Here is a 19,777-nt window from a genome sequence, read left to right as displayed (position 1 = left end):
CAGCCTCAATGTTCCCGTTTACAAAAGAGAAAATAATACAGATAGAGTCAGTATGAAGATAAGAAGTGTGGCTCTGATGTATCTACCATGGAGCCTGATACCCAACAAGTGTTAGAGAATAGTAACTATTTTCATCAAGATGGACAGCCCAGAGACACCACCACGCAATGTCTGCTCTGACATGCTTAGGTGGACGCACACCCTACTTACAACTACGGGCAAACAAAAGGGAAAGCACCTATTCTGACCAAAAATATAACAGTCGTTATAATTTGGGGGCAAAAAATCCAGCTTTTAAAAATATAATGAGGTTGGGGATTTAGCTCAGTGGTAGAGTGCTTGCCTAGCAAGCACAAGGCCCTGGATTTGGTCCTCAGCTCCAGAAAAAAGAAAAAAAAATAAAAATATAATGACATTAAATACCTTCTCCTTTTAGCTCAGGTTTTTGGCTTAGAAAATTACAAGCTGATTTTTATTGTCGTTGTTGCTGTTCTAGAAAATGGGATGAAAAACAAAATGTCCATGCAGTGGTCATCACTCTTCAGACCTTTAAGTATCTAATCATACCGCGGCAGGCTGTATCTGTGTCGACTCTCCTACACCCACATCTGAGGGTACCGATGGTCCACTGGGAGAAAGATCAACCTGCTCTCCTACCTGGGGTGCCCTCTGAGGTCTTTATTCCCATCCTACAGCAGTACTGTGCAATCCCGTAGTCCGCAATCTTCGCAATGATGGCGGCATTGGGATACAGGGTGAAGAGTAGCACGTTGTGGGGCTTCAGATCACGGTAAATAATCATGGCCGAGTGCAGATATCTGCCAGAGAACACACAGGAAGTCTCACCAGAAGGCAATCACGCGATATTAATTTGGTCATACTTCTCTTCAATGTGTTCTGTTCTTTATGCGAAACGTCAAAGATGCTATGTTAACTTTGTCTGTGGGAGTTGAAATATATACTACAAACAGGCTTCAAACATAATGACCAAATATTACGTAGCAACAAGATGCTTCTTCCCAAAAACTAAAACATCAAGCCTGGTAGGTGGCTAAGCTTGAGTGCAGAGCCGTGTGCAACACAGCCATGGGCACACGGCCCTGTGCACACGATCATGTACACAGCAAATATAGGACAAGTCCTCTTTATACCTCAACAAAGACTGAGAGTGAATTCTAAATTCCCTAACCAACCAAAGGTGATATTTAAAAAATAATTTAAGTATTGGGATACGTTTGTTGGTTTGGCAACGGCTGTAATCTTAGTCCTCGGAAAGAGAAGCAAGAGGGCAGATTGCTCAAGGCCAGCCAGGCCTGCCCAAAAGATAGAAACAAAGAAGTTAAGTAAGAGTAAATGTAGTTTCACTATAGGCTTCATTACTGCTATAACTTTCATTTATCTGCTTTGATGATCTTAAAATTACGTAGAAATTGGTTTCTTTGGTTTTTAAAATGATATTCACTTATCTTTGTTATTTTCCTTTTTCTGATTACTTTCTTCCTAATGTTTTTAGGAATGTTTTCTTCTTTTTAATAAAAACAAATCAAATGGTAAGCTTTTACCTAGCTATTAACTCCAACTCTGGGGAGCTAATTCGTTATGTGCTAAGGTTAATAAAGAACATCTGAACTGTCAGGAAGGCAAAAACTGTCTTAGGAGGCACAAACTCTGGATGTGACATGGAGCCAAAGCGTACCTGGATTTTGGCATTTTGAGCAAATAATAAAAATTACTTAAAAAAACACAATGTTTTAATCTCGGTCAAGTATTCTCCACTCTGCAAACACAGTAGAGGAACACGCACTTTCCCAAATACTAAAATAACTATTATCGCCTCTCATAAAAAAATCTTTTAATTTCTGATTTTCCCTGTGCACTAACTTCACAGTTGTAGTATGACCTTCTGTGAAAGGACGATGTTTTCTGGGACTTAATGGGGATTGTTAAAAATCCTTTGTTTATTTATGGTTTGGAATTTAGTTAAGATTATACTAAAAAAATATTTACCTCGTTACCTCCTGTCAATCATTGCTGTGGCATTAGGAACAGACAGCTGTCATGTCTGGAACTTTCTATTATGGGATAGTCCAGAGAGAATGCGTCATCTCACTCTATCAACTACTGGGCCAATTCTCTCTTCCCGGATGTACTTAGGACACGGCCCTGGATCTGTTCACTTCAGGATATACAGTTTGGGCTGATCAATAGCATAAATCCACTAATGAAGTTGACCTTCACAATAGTAATTCAGTTGAAAGGAAAATTTACTGAGGGCTTACTGAAAGGCCATTAGCTGTCTTCAGAAAAGCCAAGAGATTAAGAATTAAAAAGTTAAGTATATGTCATCAAATATCATCCCAAACTTCCATAACACAACCTCTCTATGTTACAGATGGAGCACAGGCTCCCTCAGAATACCTTTGGAGGACTGAAAAACAGTCAATTTAAAATCTGTCATTCAGAGATCAAGGTTATCTGTTTTAATTACAATATTTAATTATAGAATTTAACCTTAAAAGTATAATTCTAATACCGTGTATTAGAAAAGAAAAAAAAAAGCTTTTGAAAATTTAATAACCACAAGTCATTTCTCACTGGCAATAATTCAGACAAACGAATTAAAGCATTGTTTGGGAATAAGTATTGTCAAATATTTCATTAACATAGACTATACTCAGCTAACCTCTCTTTAATCATCACTATTAAAAGAATCACTAAGAAGCCTCTATCTTTATAATTTAAAGTCAAATTTATCTAATCCTGAATGTTACTCTAAAAATAGAATGCATTCATTCCTTTAACAAATATGCATTAGACAACTGTGAGGTTCGATCATTAGTGGACACAAAGACATCTTTGTAAAGCTGCTTTTACGAGGGTCCTAATCTAGAGAAAGGCAGTGAGGAGGAGGTTGAGGAAACAGAAATGAAAAGGTACAGGCAGCACTGTTGGCTCTATTCAGGCTGGCTTTAATCTCAGGCACACAAACATCTCTGCCTATCCTTCTCCACGGCCGAATATGAAGAACAAGTGTTCACAAAACGCAGGTGAAAGGAAGGTGCTGAGAAAGAAAACGGAGGAGTTTGAGAGCAGACTGGCCACAGGCTGACTGACTACAGTGTGAGTTTCTGACTCGAAACAGCAAAACCAAATGAGCATGTGCAAACGCACGTGAGGGATGCTCGCTCTCCTGAGGAAGCTGCGCTGTGAGGAAGGGATGGCATGCGTGCAAATCCTTGTAGAAATGAAAACTTTGTGAGGAGAAAGGTAGACGTATGGAAGTCAACCTGGTTAGAAGGTGAACTAGAAATATGGCCCAGAGTAAGGCTGCAAAGGAACCCAAGAGATACTCATAAAGAACTTCGTGCTGTGCCTCCTCAGAGCTGACAGGACCTTAGGCGCACATAAGGAGCTTCCATGCCTCCTCAGAGCTGAGACCTACATTACAGGTAACTGGAAAGACTAGGGAATCTCAAGTATAATTAGACTTTCACTTCCAGGGAAATGTTCTGATAATTCCCTATAGATACTGGATCGAAGTAGTAGCATAAATATAAAAGAATTGATAAAATTGATAAAAATAAAATATATTCAAAGATCTGATAGACACATGGAGATATTAACAGGCAGATAGATGATAGATAGATAGATAGATAGATAGATACATACATACATACATACATACATACATAGATACATAGATAGATACATAGATAGATAGATACATAGATAGATAGATACATAGATACATAGATTCATAGATACATAGATACATACATAGATACATAGATACATGGATAGATATATAGATATATACATAGACATAGATATTGATTGACAGACTGTTATCGAGACAAGGTTTCACTGTGTAACCTAGGGTAGTTTTGAACTCATGAAGGATCCTAGCTGTAGGTGGGGAGGAAAGTGGACTTTCTGAGAATATATTGATCCTGTCCTGACGAATGGGGAATACGGAAGGAAGCACAGGCTCATTGTGAGAAGAGATAGCAAGGAGAATAAATTAAGTTTGAACATCCTGAAAAACAGGAAGTTTGATAAACTGTATGAGAATTCTGAGAAAGAGCTGAAAGGGACTGAATTAAAGCAGATCTCATAGAAAGGACTGATAAAATGGACAACTTCCTTATCCACAAGAAACCATAAAGGAACATGACTTTATCACTTGTCTCTGCCCCTGTAGTTATAGCCACATGTTAACAATTATTTGAAATAACAATTTTTAATATAAACATATTTACTTTTTCTTAAAGAGGGGTTCTTCATGCAATGTTTAACTGAGTTTTGAAGTTACATTTAATTCTAGTGGAAGATTAACAGGTACTGGTACCTACCAGGGTCCTGTGGAAGCAGACCTAGAATTCCTTCCTGGCTTAGGCTAAGAACAAAGGAGGCAAGTGACTGAATCATATGGCAAACTTCCATTTGCTTCATAAAAATAAAAATATGGGATTTGTTATTTGGAATAAAGGCCAAAGATATTGAGGCTATGGTACTATAGACTTGCAACTTAAATGTTGAATTAAAATAGTAAGTCTTCAATTTATAAGTGAATACTTCAGGATTACATGAAAATTTTGAGGAAAGTCTGGGACCCAGGATCAATTGTGGTGGCTTTGGAATTCAAGAGCCTCAAGGGCTCTTTACTGAGCTCAGGTTGCTATGAGGCACCCCGTGGTGTTCAAAAGCAGTCATTCCAACCTGAATCCAACCGCCTACATGGTGGTGCCTTCCACAATCTGCATGGCTTTCAGTAGTTTTTGAAGAGATAATTACCCATGTTCTTACTGCTCATGCCCCTTCTCAGTGCCCCATGAAGGGACTGTTCATGGGCTTTCAGAGAAAGGGTGTTGTGTCCTGTCTGCATCATTCTTCCCTCCCAGTGCCTCTCATTCCATCCCCATGTCCCTTTGTCCCTGTCCTTTCTCATCCCTGCCCCCTCCCCTACACTCAACAAGAATTTCCTAAAGGCTGGTTCCCTCTTAGGTGACCGGAAAGAAAGATAGGTAACAGACAAACCTACAGGAAACGACAAGCAAAGGAATACACAGGAGTTGGGCATTGCTGGCTAGCCAGGGAGTGGGTAGAAAACCCAAGAACACTCAAGAACCTCCTGAAGGTATGTGACTGAGCGGCAACCAGGAAGCAAGGATGGAGAAGATCCATTGACAGGAGAAAGGCCTGATCCCAGGTCTGTGTGTTTCTTGGGCTATTTAATGGAACACCGGCTAGGCAGGGGTAATGGAAAACAAGGGGACTAAAGAGGTTGAGGGAGAGACTGTGAGAGAAGCTGCCTGAAAAGCTACATATTTTTGTTAACGACTAGATGTGAGATGGGAAAGGCAGAAGAATGAAGGATGGCTACAAAACAAAACAAACAAACAAACAAAAAAATGGGAGATGAAAGAAAACGCAGTAAGAATTGAATTTGGAAGCTCACAGTTAGCACCACTCATAGTTTTCAGGCTAAAAAGTCAGGTAGGGGTTAGAATGGCAAAAGATGACTGAATGTATGCAACAGTGACTTATCAAGGTCTTGCGTCTGAAGAGATGGCCTCTTTACTCAACGAGTATCACCCAACTACAGGGTTGACTGGGATTCTGAATCACATGACATATCCACGTAGAATCCAGCATTTGTCACTCTGATCTGCTTCAAAGGAGTACGGACTAGTTTTTCATGACTAAAATTTTCCTACTTCACACTTCCTTTGATGTCTATGGCCTGACATGGTTGTCTTCACAAGGGGTAGCTATCTAGGGCTCAGACCAAGTGCAGGGATGCTAGGTTTAAGTGCCACCACCACCACCTATGAAGGTCTGTGCTCACTTACTATAGTATTATAAAATTAGCACCATCAAAATTGGTGGCAGAGCGCAACAAGGGCATGGTGCTCTTAGAGCCTGGAGTGAACTGAGGGTTACTCTGCCCATGCATTAAATAGAAAACAGTGCTAGCACGTTACCTCAGGCCATCGGCCACATGCAATGCGATTCTGTGCTGGAGGGTCCGGGTGAGGCTGGCTTTGTCCTGCTGCAGCAGGCGATCCAAGGAACCCTTGGAGGCCAACTCCATTACCAGCATCCGAGGACGAATCCCAGCCGCCAACAGGGAGATCAAGCTGGGATGGTGGAGATGACAGAGTACCACCAACTCCTGCAAGGGGCCGAACACGAGTGAGTCTCACGTCATCAAAGATCCACTGCCCACGTGCCTGCATGTCCCCAACTCTGTGGCCGGCTTTCTCTGAGAGACTGGACTGTAGCAAACGTTCCCTTGTTCTTTGAATTGTCTTTTAACTCTTCCCACTTTCAACAGTGAACAGCTAATTTTGAACTAATGTTCAGATTACATTTTGAAGTTTTGTTTTTCCTTTTGACCCACTTATAGGAGGCCAGCTGATGTGGGAATAGAACGCTTAGGTGGACATACTAACAGGTCATGTTGTTCTACCCTTTAAATTCTAGTTAGCAACTTCATCTTTCTCAGTCCTGGGTTCTGAGGAGCCCCTGCTGGGTCAACCTAAACTGGCATAAGGGGTAATCTATAGTCTCGGGTTTCAAAACAAGGAAGTTTGCTAAAGACACATGGTCAGATCCACAGGAATAGGTAGTGTCCCCTCCCTGAAAGCTCCTAAAAGCCCATGTATGGGACTGGAGAGATGACTCAGCTGTTAACAGTTCTTGCTGGTTTTCCTGAGGACCCAAGTTTAGTCCCAGCACTCACGTGACATTAGATGGCCTACAATAATCTGTAACTCCAGCTTCAAGGGATCCTACACTCTTTTGTGGCTCCATGAACATCCACATAGTGTGTCACAGAAAACACTTATACAAATAAAAAAATACCCCATTTACACAAATAAAAATAAATGTTTTTAAAACCCCATGTATTTCCATGTCCTGAGCTGATCTACATTAACATTGCCTTTTATAATGTTCTTCCTTTCATTCTCTTCTGTATTCACTGTCCTTCAGGCAGTGAGGATTTTTTACTCCTAAGCCCAGCTAGTTCCTCTCACCCTGGATCTTTACCTATGCTAACACTTCAGGCTTTATATACCCCACCTACACACACACACACACACACACACACACACACACACACACACACACACACACCCTTCACAGGGCTGAAAGCTTCTTCATACTCAGACATTAGCTAAAAAACAATGCCCTGCCTTGTTCCACCCTCCTAAAGTTATCCCCAAGCACAACAGGAAGCAGGGCTCCTGTAACATTGATAGTTCTTTCTCCAGATCACACCCTGAGCACCTCAACAGTCTCCTTCATGACATCACGGTGTGCGAAGGCTGTATTCAATTGTATTCTGGATATGCGACTCCGAAAGTGTAATTTAGTCGAGATCTATTCTTTCTAGACTGACATCATTCTAGACCACTCATATCACAGGGGCCTACTTTCCAATTTCTCTAGGTGCTGTTTCTGATTTCCATTCACTCTCCCTTCCTCATGTGCTTTATTCTGACATCACGCTTTAGTTGAAGACTTCAGGTTATGTGGTGTTAGACTCATGTTTTACACTGTGGTAACAGAAGCCTTGCTTCCTACCACAGGGCTTCCAAAATTTTCCAAGGTAAAGGCTTCCTACTGCAGTCCTATTTGCCCAGTGGCAGAAAAAAATGTCTTCTCACCACGTCTGATTATCTCAGTCTGTTAAACTTGATATAAATGAGCCCTGTTACTTCCATTTCCCATCATGACACAGCCATAAGGCTAAGACATATTTTCCTTCTTAGAAAAGCAGTTGTGACTACAACAGAAGGAGAAAGAGTTCCTATGGAGGAAGGAACCTTAGCAGGCACTAGATCACTCCCAATGTGAGACTGAGGGCAGCGAGCCTCCAAAGGCAACTATAAGTACAAAGATGTCGCCTCCGTCCTCCCTCCTCCTCCCCGCCCTCCTTCCCTCCTCTTCTTCCCCTCCTCCTTCTCCTCTTAAGAAGCACATCATGTACACTCCAGACTCTGGGTTGTTTCCATCTTCCCTCCAGTGCACCTCAGTGCTGATACACACACCAGCTCTGTATATATTGTATAACATACTCTAGAAACATACGAAGAACACTGAAAAAGTCAACTTATTTGACAAATTACCCTTGGATTGAAAGAGAGTATGTTAGATTTAGTCCAAAGACTAGCTTCAGTTTAAAAAAAATGTTTCATTTCATTCTGTAACTACACTGTGACTTTTGGTACTACCAATAAAATATTTCCCAGCATGCTTGGGGTGAATAAGGGATTTTTATTGTTATTATTACTTAGACTAACACTTTGCACCGTAATGCTTAAAGTTTGCCAAATTTATTTCAATTCCATCGCAAATGATATTTTGAATAAGTCAAGTAACACTGTGAGAATAGATTCAAAAGTGGAGTTCTACTAAAAGTTAACAGAATTAACAATGAATTTACTTTTCTTCCAATCCTGTTTCTCCTTATTCTGTATATGAGCAGAAAAATGGAGTAATTCCTACCAGGACCCAAAAGGGATCAGAGTGACTGCTACTGGCTCTGCATCCCCTTTCTCTCCTGCAAAGTGTATCTAGAATTTCTGCTCAGGTATCTAATCTGACCTCAGGGGGAACTGATCCTAATCCTAATGACAACTAAATTAAAGTGATGGGAGTATTCTAAACAATCTAACTCTTGGTGCCTCAGTGATTGACCCAGTGACACTGATCTCCACCAATGAACACAGAGCATTGCCCAGAACAAAAGTTATTATCAAGGAAGCAGCAATGTCTTAGTTAAGGCCAAGCGCTGTCCTTTTTGTTTTTCCTGAAGGTACTAAAAGTAAGGCTTTTTGGCTCTTTTGAAACACACAACTTCACATGCCTAAACCCACATGTCTGTGGACTGTACCTACCCAGACTAGAGCTAACTCAACACACTAAGAAAGGCTGCCTTGAAGAATGAAACCACCATAGAGAGTCAAAGGGAATTACAAAGACCAACTAAACTAAATCAGCAGTACAGTGAGACGGTCCTGTAATTTTATTTGCTAAGGCTGGAGGCAAAAGAATTTTTTCTGATAAAACTGACTGTAGAAAGCTTCTGAGCTGGGAAGAGGTTCAGAACAGTGCACTAAGTATCTTATCTCCAACAAATCAATAAGGAGAAGATGGTGCAGTGTGAGGCAGGGAGAGTGAAGTACAGTAATGCCAGAGAAAGGCTTCTTCCTGACTGCAGGAGTCACCACAGCCTCTGCTCTCTGAGTGTCCCGCCCTTATAACTTAAACTTGAAAAGTATACACAGACAATGCCCGGCCTGGAAAAGCTCCCATGGAGAGAGCGTCAACCTGAGCAAACATCCCTACAAAATACAAAGGCCACATCTTCCTGTCTTTAATCCTTGGTATCATCCTTTAATAACTAGTATATCCTATGTTCACTAAAATGTCAATATCTCTGTGGCACAGGAAACGAAGAAAAATAGTCTTAAAAAATAGAGCTTGAAATCAGGGGCTTTCCAGGTTTCAGTTGCAGAAGCAAACAGAATGGGGTGGGGAGATGACTATTGTGAGGCACGAAGGATAAAAACACATCCCTGATGGTTCTCAGGATTCTACATTCCAAACAACACTGGTGAATGTCCTCTGGCTGGCCCAGGGTGCAGACTCTAAGTGCCAAGGCTGACAAGTGAAGAAGGAAATATGAATCTTCCCTTAGTTTTACCATAGTCTTAAGTACCAAAGTTAGAGATTTCAAAATACTGTCTCGGTCATTTAGCAGAAGAAACAAAAGTTTTTGCTTCATAAAGAAAAGAAAAAAATGAAAATTGAAACCTGTGAGAGTCCTTATTTTATATTTTGACAGATGTATGTAAAAGTAAAATTTCCAAGAAAAAAGTATCGGATGGCTTAATTTAATGACATCACAGCATTTCTTACTTGTCTTAACAGCCTAAGCGATGTGTGCTTATTAAAAATCTTCACAGCCACTTCCTCTCCTTCGTAGGCAGCTCGATAAACTGATCCGAAACTTCCATCACCTTTTGAGAAGAAAACAAGGAACATTTTCATCTCTCCAAGCAGGGAACCCAAGTCCGTCTTATGAGCTATGATTGTACCTGTTGCATATTCAGAAAACTCTGATGCCTGTTGATAGAACGAGCCTCTTTGAATGCCTCCCCTCCCTTCCAATCAACAAGCCACAGTCAACTTCACGCACAGATCTGGTGCCCAGCCTTCCTATCTTCCCTCTGTACAGGATCTATGAAAACGCACCATCACTCTTCTGTCTCTGTCTTTTCGTATGTGGATGGGGTCTGCACCCTTTCCCCAGCAGCAGAAGCCGCTGTCCAAATGCTGTCCTGTATGCTTTCCCAAACCTCAAGCCCATCCCACTGGAAACCATGCTGTAATTATTATTATTTTAGTCTCCAACTCATTTTACTCCCCCTTTCTGTACATCTGACAAAAATAAAATGAAATGCTTTCAATATCATTATGAAGTTTTATTCGTTTGATTTTTTTATTTTTTATTTTTATTTTTTATTTTTTGCTAAAGGTAAAGGAGAAGAATGACATGGTAGCTCTGTCAACATTTCAGGTGGGTGTACAGATTATTGACTCTGCAAAGTCCTTCCCTATTTGACAGTCATTGTCATGGGAATGTGGAGCAGAAACTGTCTTGCTCTGTGAGTGACCAACAAAAACATAAGGTTGAGGACTGCTTTGTGTATTTTCGATACCTAGGAAGGGAAGAAAATTGAAAGCAAGTAAGCTCTTCTGCTCACAGCAACCTAGACACTGGAGAGCCTATGAATGCTGGTTTTCCAGAAGAATAATACTTTGAGGATGAAATGTACCCAACTCTTTTTTTTGCACATGGAGAGGTTTAATGAGAGAAGAAGAGTAGAAGAGGGGAGGAACATAGGCTGGCCATGAGCACGTGGAGGGAAGGGGGAGATATGGGGCATGAAGGGACAGGGAAGAGGGCACCAGAGCAGAGCAGAGCAAAGAGCCCCAACTCTTATAACACATAGAAGTCTACAGAAATATATCAAAACCATATTCCCAAACTACGTCTATTTTCACATACATAGCGTAAGGTATACACCATACTTACTGTGCAGAATGGCTTTCCTTGTCAACTTGCCATGAACTAGTGTTGTCTAGAAAGAGCGAACCTCAACTGAGAAAACGTCTGCAGGCAAGTTGGTGGTTTCTTGATTGATAACTGATGTCAGGAAGCCCAGCCCACTGTGGATGCTCCTAGCCCTAAGCATATGGTCCTGGGTTGTACTAAAACGCAGACTGAGCGAGCAGCGGAAAGTAAGCCAGTAAGCACTGCCCTTCTGTGGTTTTTGTTCAGTGACTGCTTCCAGGTTGTTGGCTTGAGTTCCTAGTCTGGCCTCTCTTCACTATGGATGCATGCTTTAATCTGGAATAAAATATTTTCCCCGAGTTTCCTTTGGCCATAGTGTTTATCGAACACGTACTATGCAATAGTTAAACTATTTCCTAGAAAGGAAAAGTTCTTGAGAGAAACTTCAAGTTCATTCCTGTTGTAAAAAAAAAAAAAAAGCAAATAGATATACAAAACCCTTGGAGGTAAGAAGAAAAAAATTTTCCCAAATTATTCTGGTATCAATATGATGGGGAGCTCCGATTGTAAAAATGAATTGTAATTTTAAAAAATTGCAATTTAAAAAAAATTGGGTTCAATCCCCCAACTCCTAGCATTTAGCAACTGCAAGAGCTGCTATAATTGTCATGTGTGGGATAGGGACGAGATAAAACAGTTATCACATGGTAGGAACAAAGGATTCTGATAAACACCCTACAAGGCGAGTCAGATTTCAAATGATCCCCAAAAGACAATGGCACAAACATTGACATGATTTTACTTAGACAGCTTTCTGTAAAGGCACACGATGCACACAAGCTTTTAGGCACCAAGTAAGGAACAGAAGTCTCAGGGACACTTTCTGTCTAATTAATGAAAAATTAATACAGGTGCTTTAAAAGTAGCCTTTGGGAGCATTCCTGATAAACTGCTCAAACCTTTTACAGTTGTCTGAAAAACACTGCAAACAGGATGAACACTGTAGCCAGCCCTGGCTGGCAGCTTGAGACCCTTCAGAGAAAGGATGCTCTGTGCCTGCTCCTTGCCTATTCCCAGCAGTTGGCAATTTGGCAATTCCACAATTACAAGTGTACTCATTGCCGTAGTTCAAAGACATTCATACTGAACCCCCATCACTGTGAACAATAAAGGGTTAAAGAGACTTGTTTGCCATCTTATGTCATATCACAGATTTTGAAATTTTGAAAATATAAATATAGGTCATGGAAATATAATAATATATCCTACTTCATCTTCCTCTTATGAGGTAATACTATTATAACATATCAGATCCCAGATAATTATTAATGGTAATTAAATTAAAAATAAACGATGTGTTCACACACAGTAGCAAACACCTCATTCACCATAATCAAGTTGTCTTGAAATACTTTAGATTAAATCCACCCGATGCTTTTCTGTCTTCCCAATGACTTCCAGGGAGATTTTTCTGAACTTGCAGTCATCTCCTTACCGGTAGCATCATCACACTCTATCTAGAGAATTGCTAACAGACCAAGTTTTAAGTATCCTCAAAAATGATGGTCATAGGAGGCCACGCATACTTCCGAAAGCTCCATTGGATTCCCCGATGTATACATATAACAGGATATACTTATTCCATCAAAACATAGCCTTTTCAGCTGTCAATGAGAGAGTAAAACTCAGCATATCTTTGAATTGCAACAACTGGTGCACTGGGTTCCTCCAGGCGCCGAAGGCATTTGAGGAGCATGAGCTCTTACTCCGCAGGAACCACACGAGCGTTCCGCAGAATACTATCGCATACCACGTGCCTTCCATGTCCTCCAGGGAGCAGTTACAAATTGTGAGCTTTGTCAAACTCTTAATTTTACAAAGCACAGTTCAAAACATCCTTTAGGCTTCAGGGTGGGTGTACAGTGATACAATGAGTATATTTAGGTAATAACTAAGGATGCTGTGCGAACCTGGTGATTTTCATTCAAGCCTTTGATTGAATTCATGGGCGTAGCCAATAAGCAGAAACTGTTCGGCATACCCAAAACAGAACAACAGAATAGCAGAAGTCGAGTGTTCTACCAACTTTTTAAGTTTCTGATTTTAACACACACACACACACACACACACACACACACACACACACACACACACACCCATTTTATGACTATTGGTAATAGCTGCATATTCTCCTATGAGTTTCACTGCAGAAAATGTACAGCCATATTCTTCCTGCAGTTCTTCCCCTTGGAGTGACAAATGGCTACTCCATGTCAATCAGATGAAGACTTCCCTTCTGCTACCTCACGTCACGGCTTATGAGCAGAGCAAGCTCAGGGACAAATTCCGTAAAAACCCGTGCTTCCTGCCAGGCCTATCCTCGTCACCTAGTCTACGAGTGTGTATACAGCGCAAATCCCAGACACGGAACATGACGAGATTTCAAAATATGTCATCCCAAGTGAAAACTACCATGTCGAATATATGAAGCCAGCATAGATCAATGAAGATGTGGTTATAGCGTTTTCGAAGTCAGGAAGAGAAAATGGCATCCTGCTTGGTTTTGGTTTTCTTTTCAATACAACAGAGATAGTTACCTAAGAGAAACTCGGGTGCTTCCTCAAATTCCAGTTCGTCATTGTTCAACATAATATTTCTAGGCAGGTCAGCCAAGATCAAGTCCGGAGCAATCTGGGATATTGGAATGGTGAGCCTTGGTTGATCTGGATTTATTAACAGGTCTCCTAAGAAGAATGTAAAAGATTATTTAAAAAAAATGTAAGGGTCTACAAAATTTGTGGTCCTGGCTTAAGAAAACACATTTTTAGATTGTTCTACTACCCAGATTTTTCTAGAAAAACCCAACAAGCTCATTAAATATTAATATTAATGTAGTTAGAACTTTAAAGATACACTCCTAGGTTCGCTCATTATGTGGTAGAATTCCAGCCTGACTTAGAACAGATAGCCTTTGACTAACAAGGTATTATTCCCATATAGGAAGGAGATGTTCTGTAACAAGAATTCATGAACTTCAAAGATGAGACTATTTTGATGTTTTGAATGAGATGTCCCAGGAGGTCCCAGGCATTTGAATATTTGGTCCCCAGTTGTTGTGGAGCATTTGCTAACACCAGCTGTTTTCTAGGTGTTAGAAGTGTGACCTTACTTGAGGAAGTGTGTTGCTAGAAGCAGAATTTGAATTTTCAAAGGCCATATTCCATTCCCAACGAACACTCTTAGCTTTCTATTCACTACTTGAGATGTGAACTCTCAACTTCCAGCTTTGGTTGCTATGTCTGCTACCTGTTATCAATACTATAATGGGCCGTGACCCACTGGAACATGAGTCCCAAAAAGACTCATCTATAATTTGACTGGTCATGGTGTTTTGTTTCAGCAGTAGAAAAACAACCAATAAAGTTATGATACACAGTATCTAGTATTTAAGCTTGAAGTCAAGATTTTAAGAAAGCAGAACACAAGTTCTTATTGACAGAAAATGAACCTTACTGTTTTGAACTGTCACTATAATTAAATGAGGTATCATTCAGTTCAACCATATTGATAAGAATAATTCCTCTATACCAAAGTCATGTAAAAATAATGAGTGTACCATAAAATGAATTTGTAAATTGTGTCAACACCTACCTTCTTCAGCCTTCTTCATCAACTCATCAAGCAAGATCTTCTGATGTTCTTCGCCATCATTAAAACTATACAATGCCCATTTTTTCAACAAAGTTTCTCCTTCCCCACAAATGTCAATCTCCAGCAATCCAGGAAACCATTCTTCCATGAGTGAGTCAATATGATCCACAACTCGGCCCAAAAGAATACAACCTACATAATTCAAACAGAGAGAGAGAGAGAGAGAGAGAGAGAGAGAGAGAGAGATGTAAGACAGTGGTTTAACTACTACCTCTGTTTTACACAAAGAAGAAGAGTTAGAATAAGAAAAAAACAGATTCTACCCCAAAGAGGAAGAGCTTCTTAAACTGGCAAAAGAGCCCATGGAAAGATAGAAATGCAGATGAAACTACAGGACACAGAGAAGAATCCCTCACCCTGGAATCTGGTTCAATTCTGATTGTCAAGTGGGAGCCAAGAATCTCACTACAATCAACATTTCCTATACAAATGGCTCAGTGGTTAAGACCACTGACTGGTCTTCCAGAGGTCCTGAGTTCAATTCCCAGCAACCACATGGTGGCTCACAACCATCTATAGTGGGATCTGATGCCCTCTTCTGGCATGTCTGAAGACAGCTACACAGCTACAGTGTTTGTACTCTTATAAATAAAATAAATAAAACTTTGGGGGAAAAAAAGAAAATAGTTCTTTATATGGAAATAGTTTCAGGAGCTGCGGCAACACTTCTGTGGATTATATGCCTCTCCTGTAAAACAAGGGCCTGAGTTCAGATTCCTAAAATCCATAAGAGTCAAGCATGAATGTACATTCCTGTAAGGTCCCCGCCAAACCAGCACATGGAGGACATAGGAGTGAAGGCATACCTAATCTAGCTGAAATGTGCATTCAGGCTTCCCAATTTTAGTTAGTCAGAGATAGAAGGCACCCAATTCTGACTTCTAGCCTTTATATACCCAAGCATGAGCAAAAGAAGTTGTGTACACACACACACACACACACACACACACACACACACACACCACATGTACATCTAAAAGAAAAAAATAATTACTTTCAAGCAACAATGTTAAAGAGAAATAACCGTGCTGAATGCCTGAGTGTCTTGAGTTTACAAGGCCCTCCACCACCTTCAGATATTCTCTGGGGCTCTGGCAGGCAAAACTTAAGGCCTTTATTGAAAGCAGAGATATTCTAAGTCCCTCTATTTTAGAGTGTTACTCTATCTCCTGTGATGCTGTCAAGTACACCTCAGGTACCACCTGTGCTCTCATTTAAATTCCTTAGCAACCTTTGAAGACACCCCCAGGAAAGCCTAAAATCCTTTATGACTACTCTAATGTAATTGCAAATCTCCCACACTCAAGCTCTCTAGTGTGTGCCATTTATTACCCTCAATGCCTTTCTCTTTTGACCCTTGTGCTTAAGATGGATGTTACAAATGCCTTTCAGGAAATTCTGATTCTGTTTCACACTGGCTAATCCCAAAATCTCTCTCTGTGATGGAATCAAGAATCTGGCTTTCCCTGAATGGAGGTCCCTAAAAGGAAAGGGAACTTGACAGGACACTGCAGGTGGGGGTGGGCCCGAGTCTCCCCCTCTGCCTTGTTGACAGGAAAGCAGCTGAAGTTGTGTAGAAACATAAAGGCGGCAGTACAAAGGAATTAACTTGGCTGGACCGAGCTCTAACTCTTTAGTCAGTACAGAGAAGGGAAGTAGAAACATCACTCAAAAGGTTACCCAAGTGCTTCAAGTGATACGTCCAGCATTCCTACCCACAGGACAAACCACAGCTCTCAGCCTTGATCTAGCTAAGTTGCAAGTCTCACTAAGATAGTCACTCTTCTGTGGAATGAGTCAACAGTGGGGAGGAATTCTGTTATGTCTCTTCACTCTCAAACAGCAAAGTGGACAGGTTCCATCCTGACAAGAAACAGATGGCTTATAAAATACAAAAAGAAAAAAAAAACTGATTTACTATGGATGACTGAGAACAACCAACAGGCACAAGTCAGGAAATTACATGGGGCACAACCATAGAGTGAACACAGCCCTGGGATCCAGTTGGAAATGTAGACAAGAGGAGGCTCTGCCCAGGCAGTGAAGTTGATAGGGAAAAGCTAGCCTTGTTCTCGGTAGCCTTTTCAACTGAGAGTAACTAGATAACTGATAGCCCTTGCCCTGAGATCAGTGGGTAGACCAACCTATGCTGTAGAATCCAATAATTCTGAAGCTCTAGCTGACTACTCATCTTACATAACTGCATACCTCCAACAAGATAATTAATGCTTCTTCATGGGTCTTGAAAATGCAAAAATGAGTCTGCCTGTACAGACACATCCACCCCCAGTTAGAGCACTAGTCACCCCAGAGGATGTATGGAGAGCCTCAGGAGTGTGGGAGAGCCTGCCCAGCCACACACTGAAAAGATATATATGACCAACACAGGCAATCTGACTCACAAAGAGATGAAGGAAGCTCTGATGACCATCAGGCTTCTGTCTGGTATAAGCTCAGCACCAGACCAAATCAGAAAAGGCAAAAATCCACAAGTTCAAATGACCCGTTCCTTCTAGCCACACATCTCTGCAGACTGATTTCAGGAACCATAAAGAAGCTGCTTTGAATTTCTATATTTTGGAGGAGGGGGTTTGGATTCCTCCTTTTTTTTTTCCTTTTGAGTATACTTCAGTAGTTTTTTTTAAACTTCATTATAATTCGATAGTCCTATTTTTATTGTCCATATATTTATCTAATTTTGATTTTGAAGATTTAACTATTAAAGAGTCTTAAGTTTTTCTCTTTCTTGACACTTATGTTTCTTCTTTTTAGCATTCTGCTGTAACTTAATAGTAGTTTGACATTGTTTTGTTTTGTATGTGCACGCGCATACATGCGTGCACGGAGCCATATTGGATTTGGGGTTAGCCGCTTTTTGACTGCATGGTTCAAAGTGACTCTGGGCTGTTTGGCCACAGAGACTCACCCCTAAGATGACTGCCATAAGTCTTAAGATTGTTGGACAAAGCCTCTCCCATGAATTTACGGCACAGGAAGATAACATTCTAGGGATGCCTCAGCTCGAGCAGATACCAGTTATCTCCTCAGTCTACACCCTGTGTCTCCACCACCTGACCTCATCGCCTGACCTCTTTGCCTCCAGCTATCACTGCCTATACCCTCATCTCCGCCTCCTTCATGTTTCACAAAGGTCACTCTCCCTACCTGAAAGCCTTAAAACCTGTAATGTTCATCCCAATAAACGAGACCTTGACAACAGAATCTTGCTTGGTCTCCTTCTTCTCTCGCCCCCCATTTAGGCCCAAGGGTAGCGCCCCTTTGGGACCCTGAATAACTGGGTCCCCGCTGGCGGGGACAAGTGGCGCCCAAACACAGGGACCCCGAAGTACGGCCAACTACCGGACGACGGAGACAGGAGATCCGCAGAGAGATTGAGGACTCTCAGGCTGCATCGCTAGTGCATCACTGGAGAGGGAGTTAAGACCGGTCGAATAAGTGTAGTCCCATCGCCATGGGGAAGGTATTGTCTAAGGAGGCTTGATTCATAGGAGAGATCAAGCGCTCATTCAGGGAGAGAGGAAAGAGTTAAGAAAAAGGATTTAATCAATTTCTTTTGTTTTATTGATGAAAAGTGTCCTTGGTTAATTTTAAGTGAATTTTTTTTTTGTCTTTGTGTGAGAAACTTGTCCTTAGTTTATAATTGAAGGAGCAGAAATTAATTCCTATAGTTGGAATAAGGTTGGAAAGTGTTTAAATGCCTTATTGTAAGAAAAAGGATCCTAGGTGGTTCCGATTCAGGAGGTAGTGTCTGTGTCTTTGTGTCTTTGTGTTTTGTGCCGGCTGAACTCTGGGTCTGTAGTTGCTCTCAAGTTCTGGAGTTCTGGAGTTCTGGTTTTGCAGATGCTCCCATCTCAGGCTGAGAGGGAGGATTGTTTCTCAGGAGAGACGCAAATGTGAGCGGTAGATGTGCCAGGGACTCACCGATTGCGCTGCCCTGGGAGATGTCCCAGGAGGTAAGAAGGGACCCCAGGGATGCCTGGGAGATTCCTGTCTGTGTGCTGGTGAGGATTCGGCGATTCTCATGGATTGGAGAAAAGACCCGCCTTTCCGGCTGTCTGTATTTCCAGAGTGGTCCTTGTCTGTGTGTCTTAGGTCTTTGTTTTGTGTTACTTGTGACTTTGACAATGGGAAGATTCTGGTTGGGAAGGAGGAGTGATGTGGAATCTTCTCCTGTTCATCTGTCTTTGCTGAGCTCATGGAAGCTCCCATCTGAATCAGCTCAGTTTTGTGGCAATCTTGTGGCAGCCGCTTGATTTTTGTTTTGTGCGCACTTTTGTTTTTTTGTCTGTTAATCTTTTGATTGTCTTTCTATGTGACTAAATGCTTTTGCCCTCTTCAGCAGACCTCTATTTTCTGGACTCTCTTCTTGTTTTCTCACCATCCCACTTGGGATGCTTGTTAGTGGCTGTTACAGGAAATCTATAATGCTCACTTGAGTGTGCTCAAGAAACTAGAATTTCAGGTTTGCCCTGGGTTCCTTTGGGATAGGTGTGGGGATAGGCTTGATTTCTATTGCAAATAATGTAACATTGCATATGTTAGTACTCCTAACACTTCTTGGGACTGTGCCTCTGGGATCACAACCTGTATAAGTTTAGAAGTTCTAAAAGGCAGTCATGACCTTTGTGTGTAGGTTCAGATAGTGTCCAGATTGGAATCCTGATGCTAAAGACTTAGTAAGACACAAAAGAGAGTTGAGAATTACTTAGGGCTATCTGAAGGCAGAGTCCAGCTAGGTGCTGCAAGGGCATCTGCTGTTGCCCTGCAACACAAGGCTTATGGAGATAAAGCTTCAGTTGTGTTAATACAGAATTGTAGGCTAGAGTCTTGAAAGTATTAAAAAAAAAGAAAAGAAAAGAAAGAAACCTGGTAAAACATATCTTATTCCAAACAGCAATTAAGTTGGTTATTACAAAATACTGATATTTGGCCTATCACATATACAAATTTTTCAGG

At 41.1% G+C, this 19,777-nt stretch overlaps 1 protein-coding gene across 4 annotated transcripts in view; it reads right to left on the bottom strand.

Annotated features, from left to right (window-relative positions):
• Lrrk2 (leucine-rich repeat kinase 2) overlaps positions 1-19,777 on the bottom strand; it is a 160,989-nt gene that overhangs the window by 38,968 nt on the left and 102,244 nt on the right. For all 4 annotated transcript variants that reach the window (NM_001191789.2, XM_063263367.1, XM_063263368.1 and 1 more), the window contains 5 exons: positions 14,741-14,932; positions 13,687-13,833; positions 9,931-10,031; positions 5,985-6,175; positions 658-818 (listed from right to left, as the gene is read on the bottom strand). In NM_001191789.2, coding sequence (NP_001178718.2) covers positions 658-818; positions 5,985-6,175; positions 9,931-10,031; positions 13,687-13,833; positions 14,741-14,932 — 792 coding nt within the window. The remainder of the gene's footprint in view (positions 1-657; positions 819-5,984; positions 6,176-9,930; positions 10,032-13,686; positions 13,834-14,740; positions 14,933-19,777) is intronic.

The sequence above is a fragment of the Rattus norvegicus genome, chromosome 7, assembly GCF_036323735.1.
Source record: "Rattus norvegicus strain BN/NHsdMcwi chromosome 7, GRCr8, whole genome shotgun sequence".
NCBI classification, from domain to species: Eukaryota; Metazoa; Chordata; class Mammalia; order Rodentia; family Muridae; genus Rattus; species Rattus norvegicus.
Note: the sequence above shows the minus strand (reverse complement) of the source record. Positions and strands in the feature narration are given on the sequence as shown.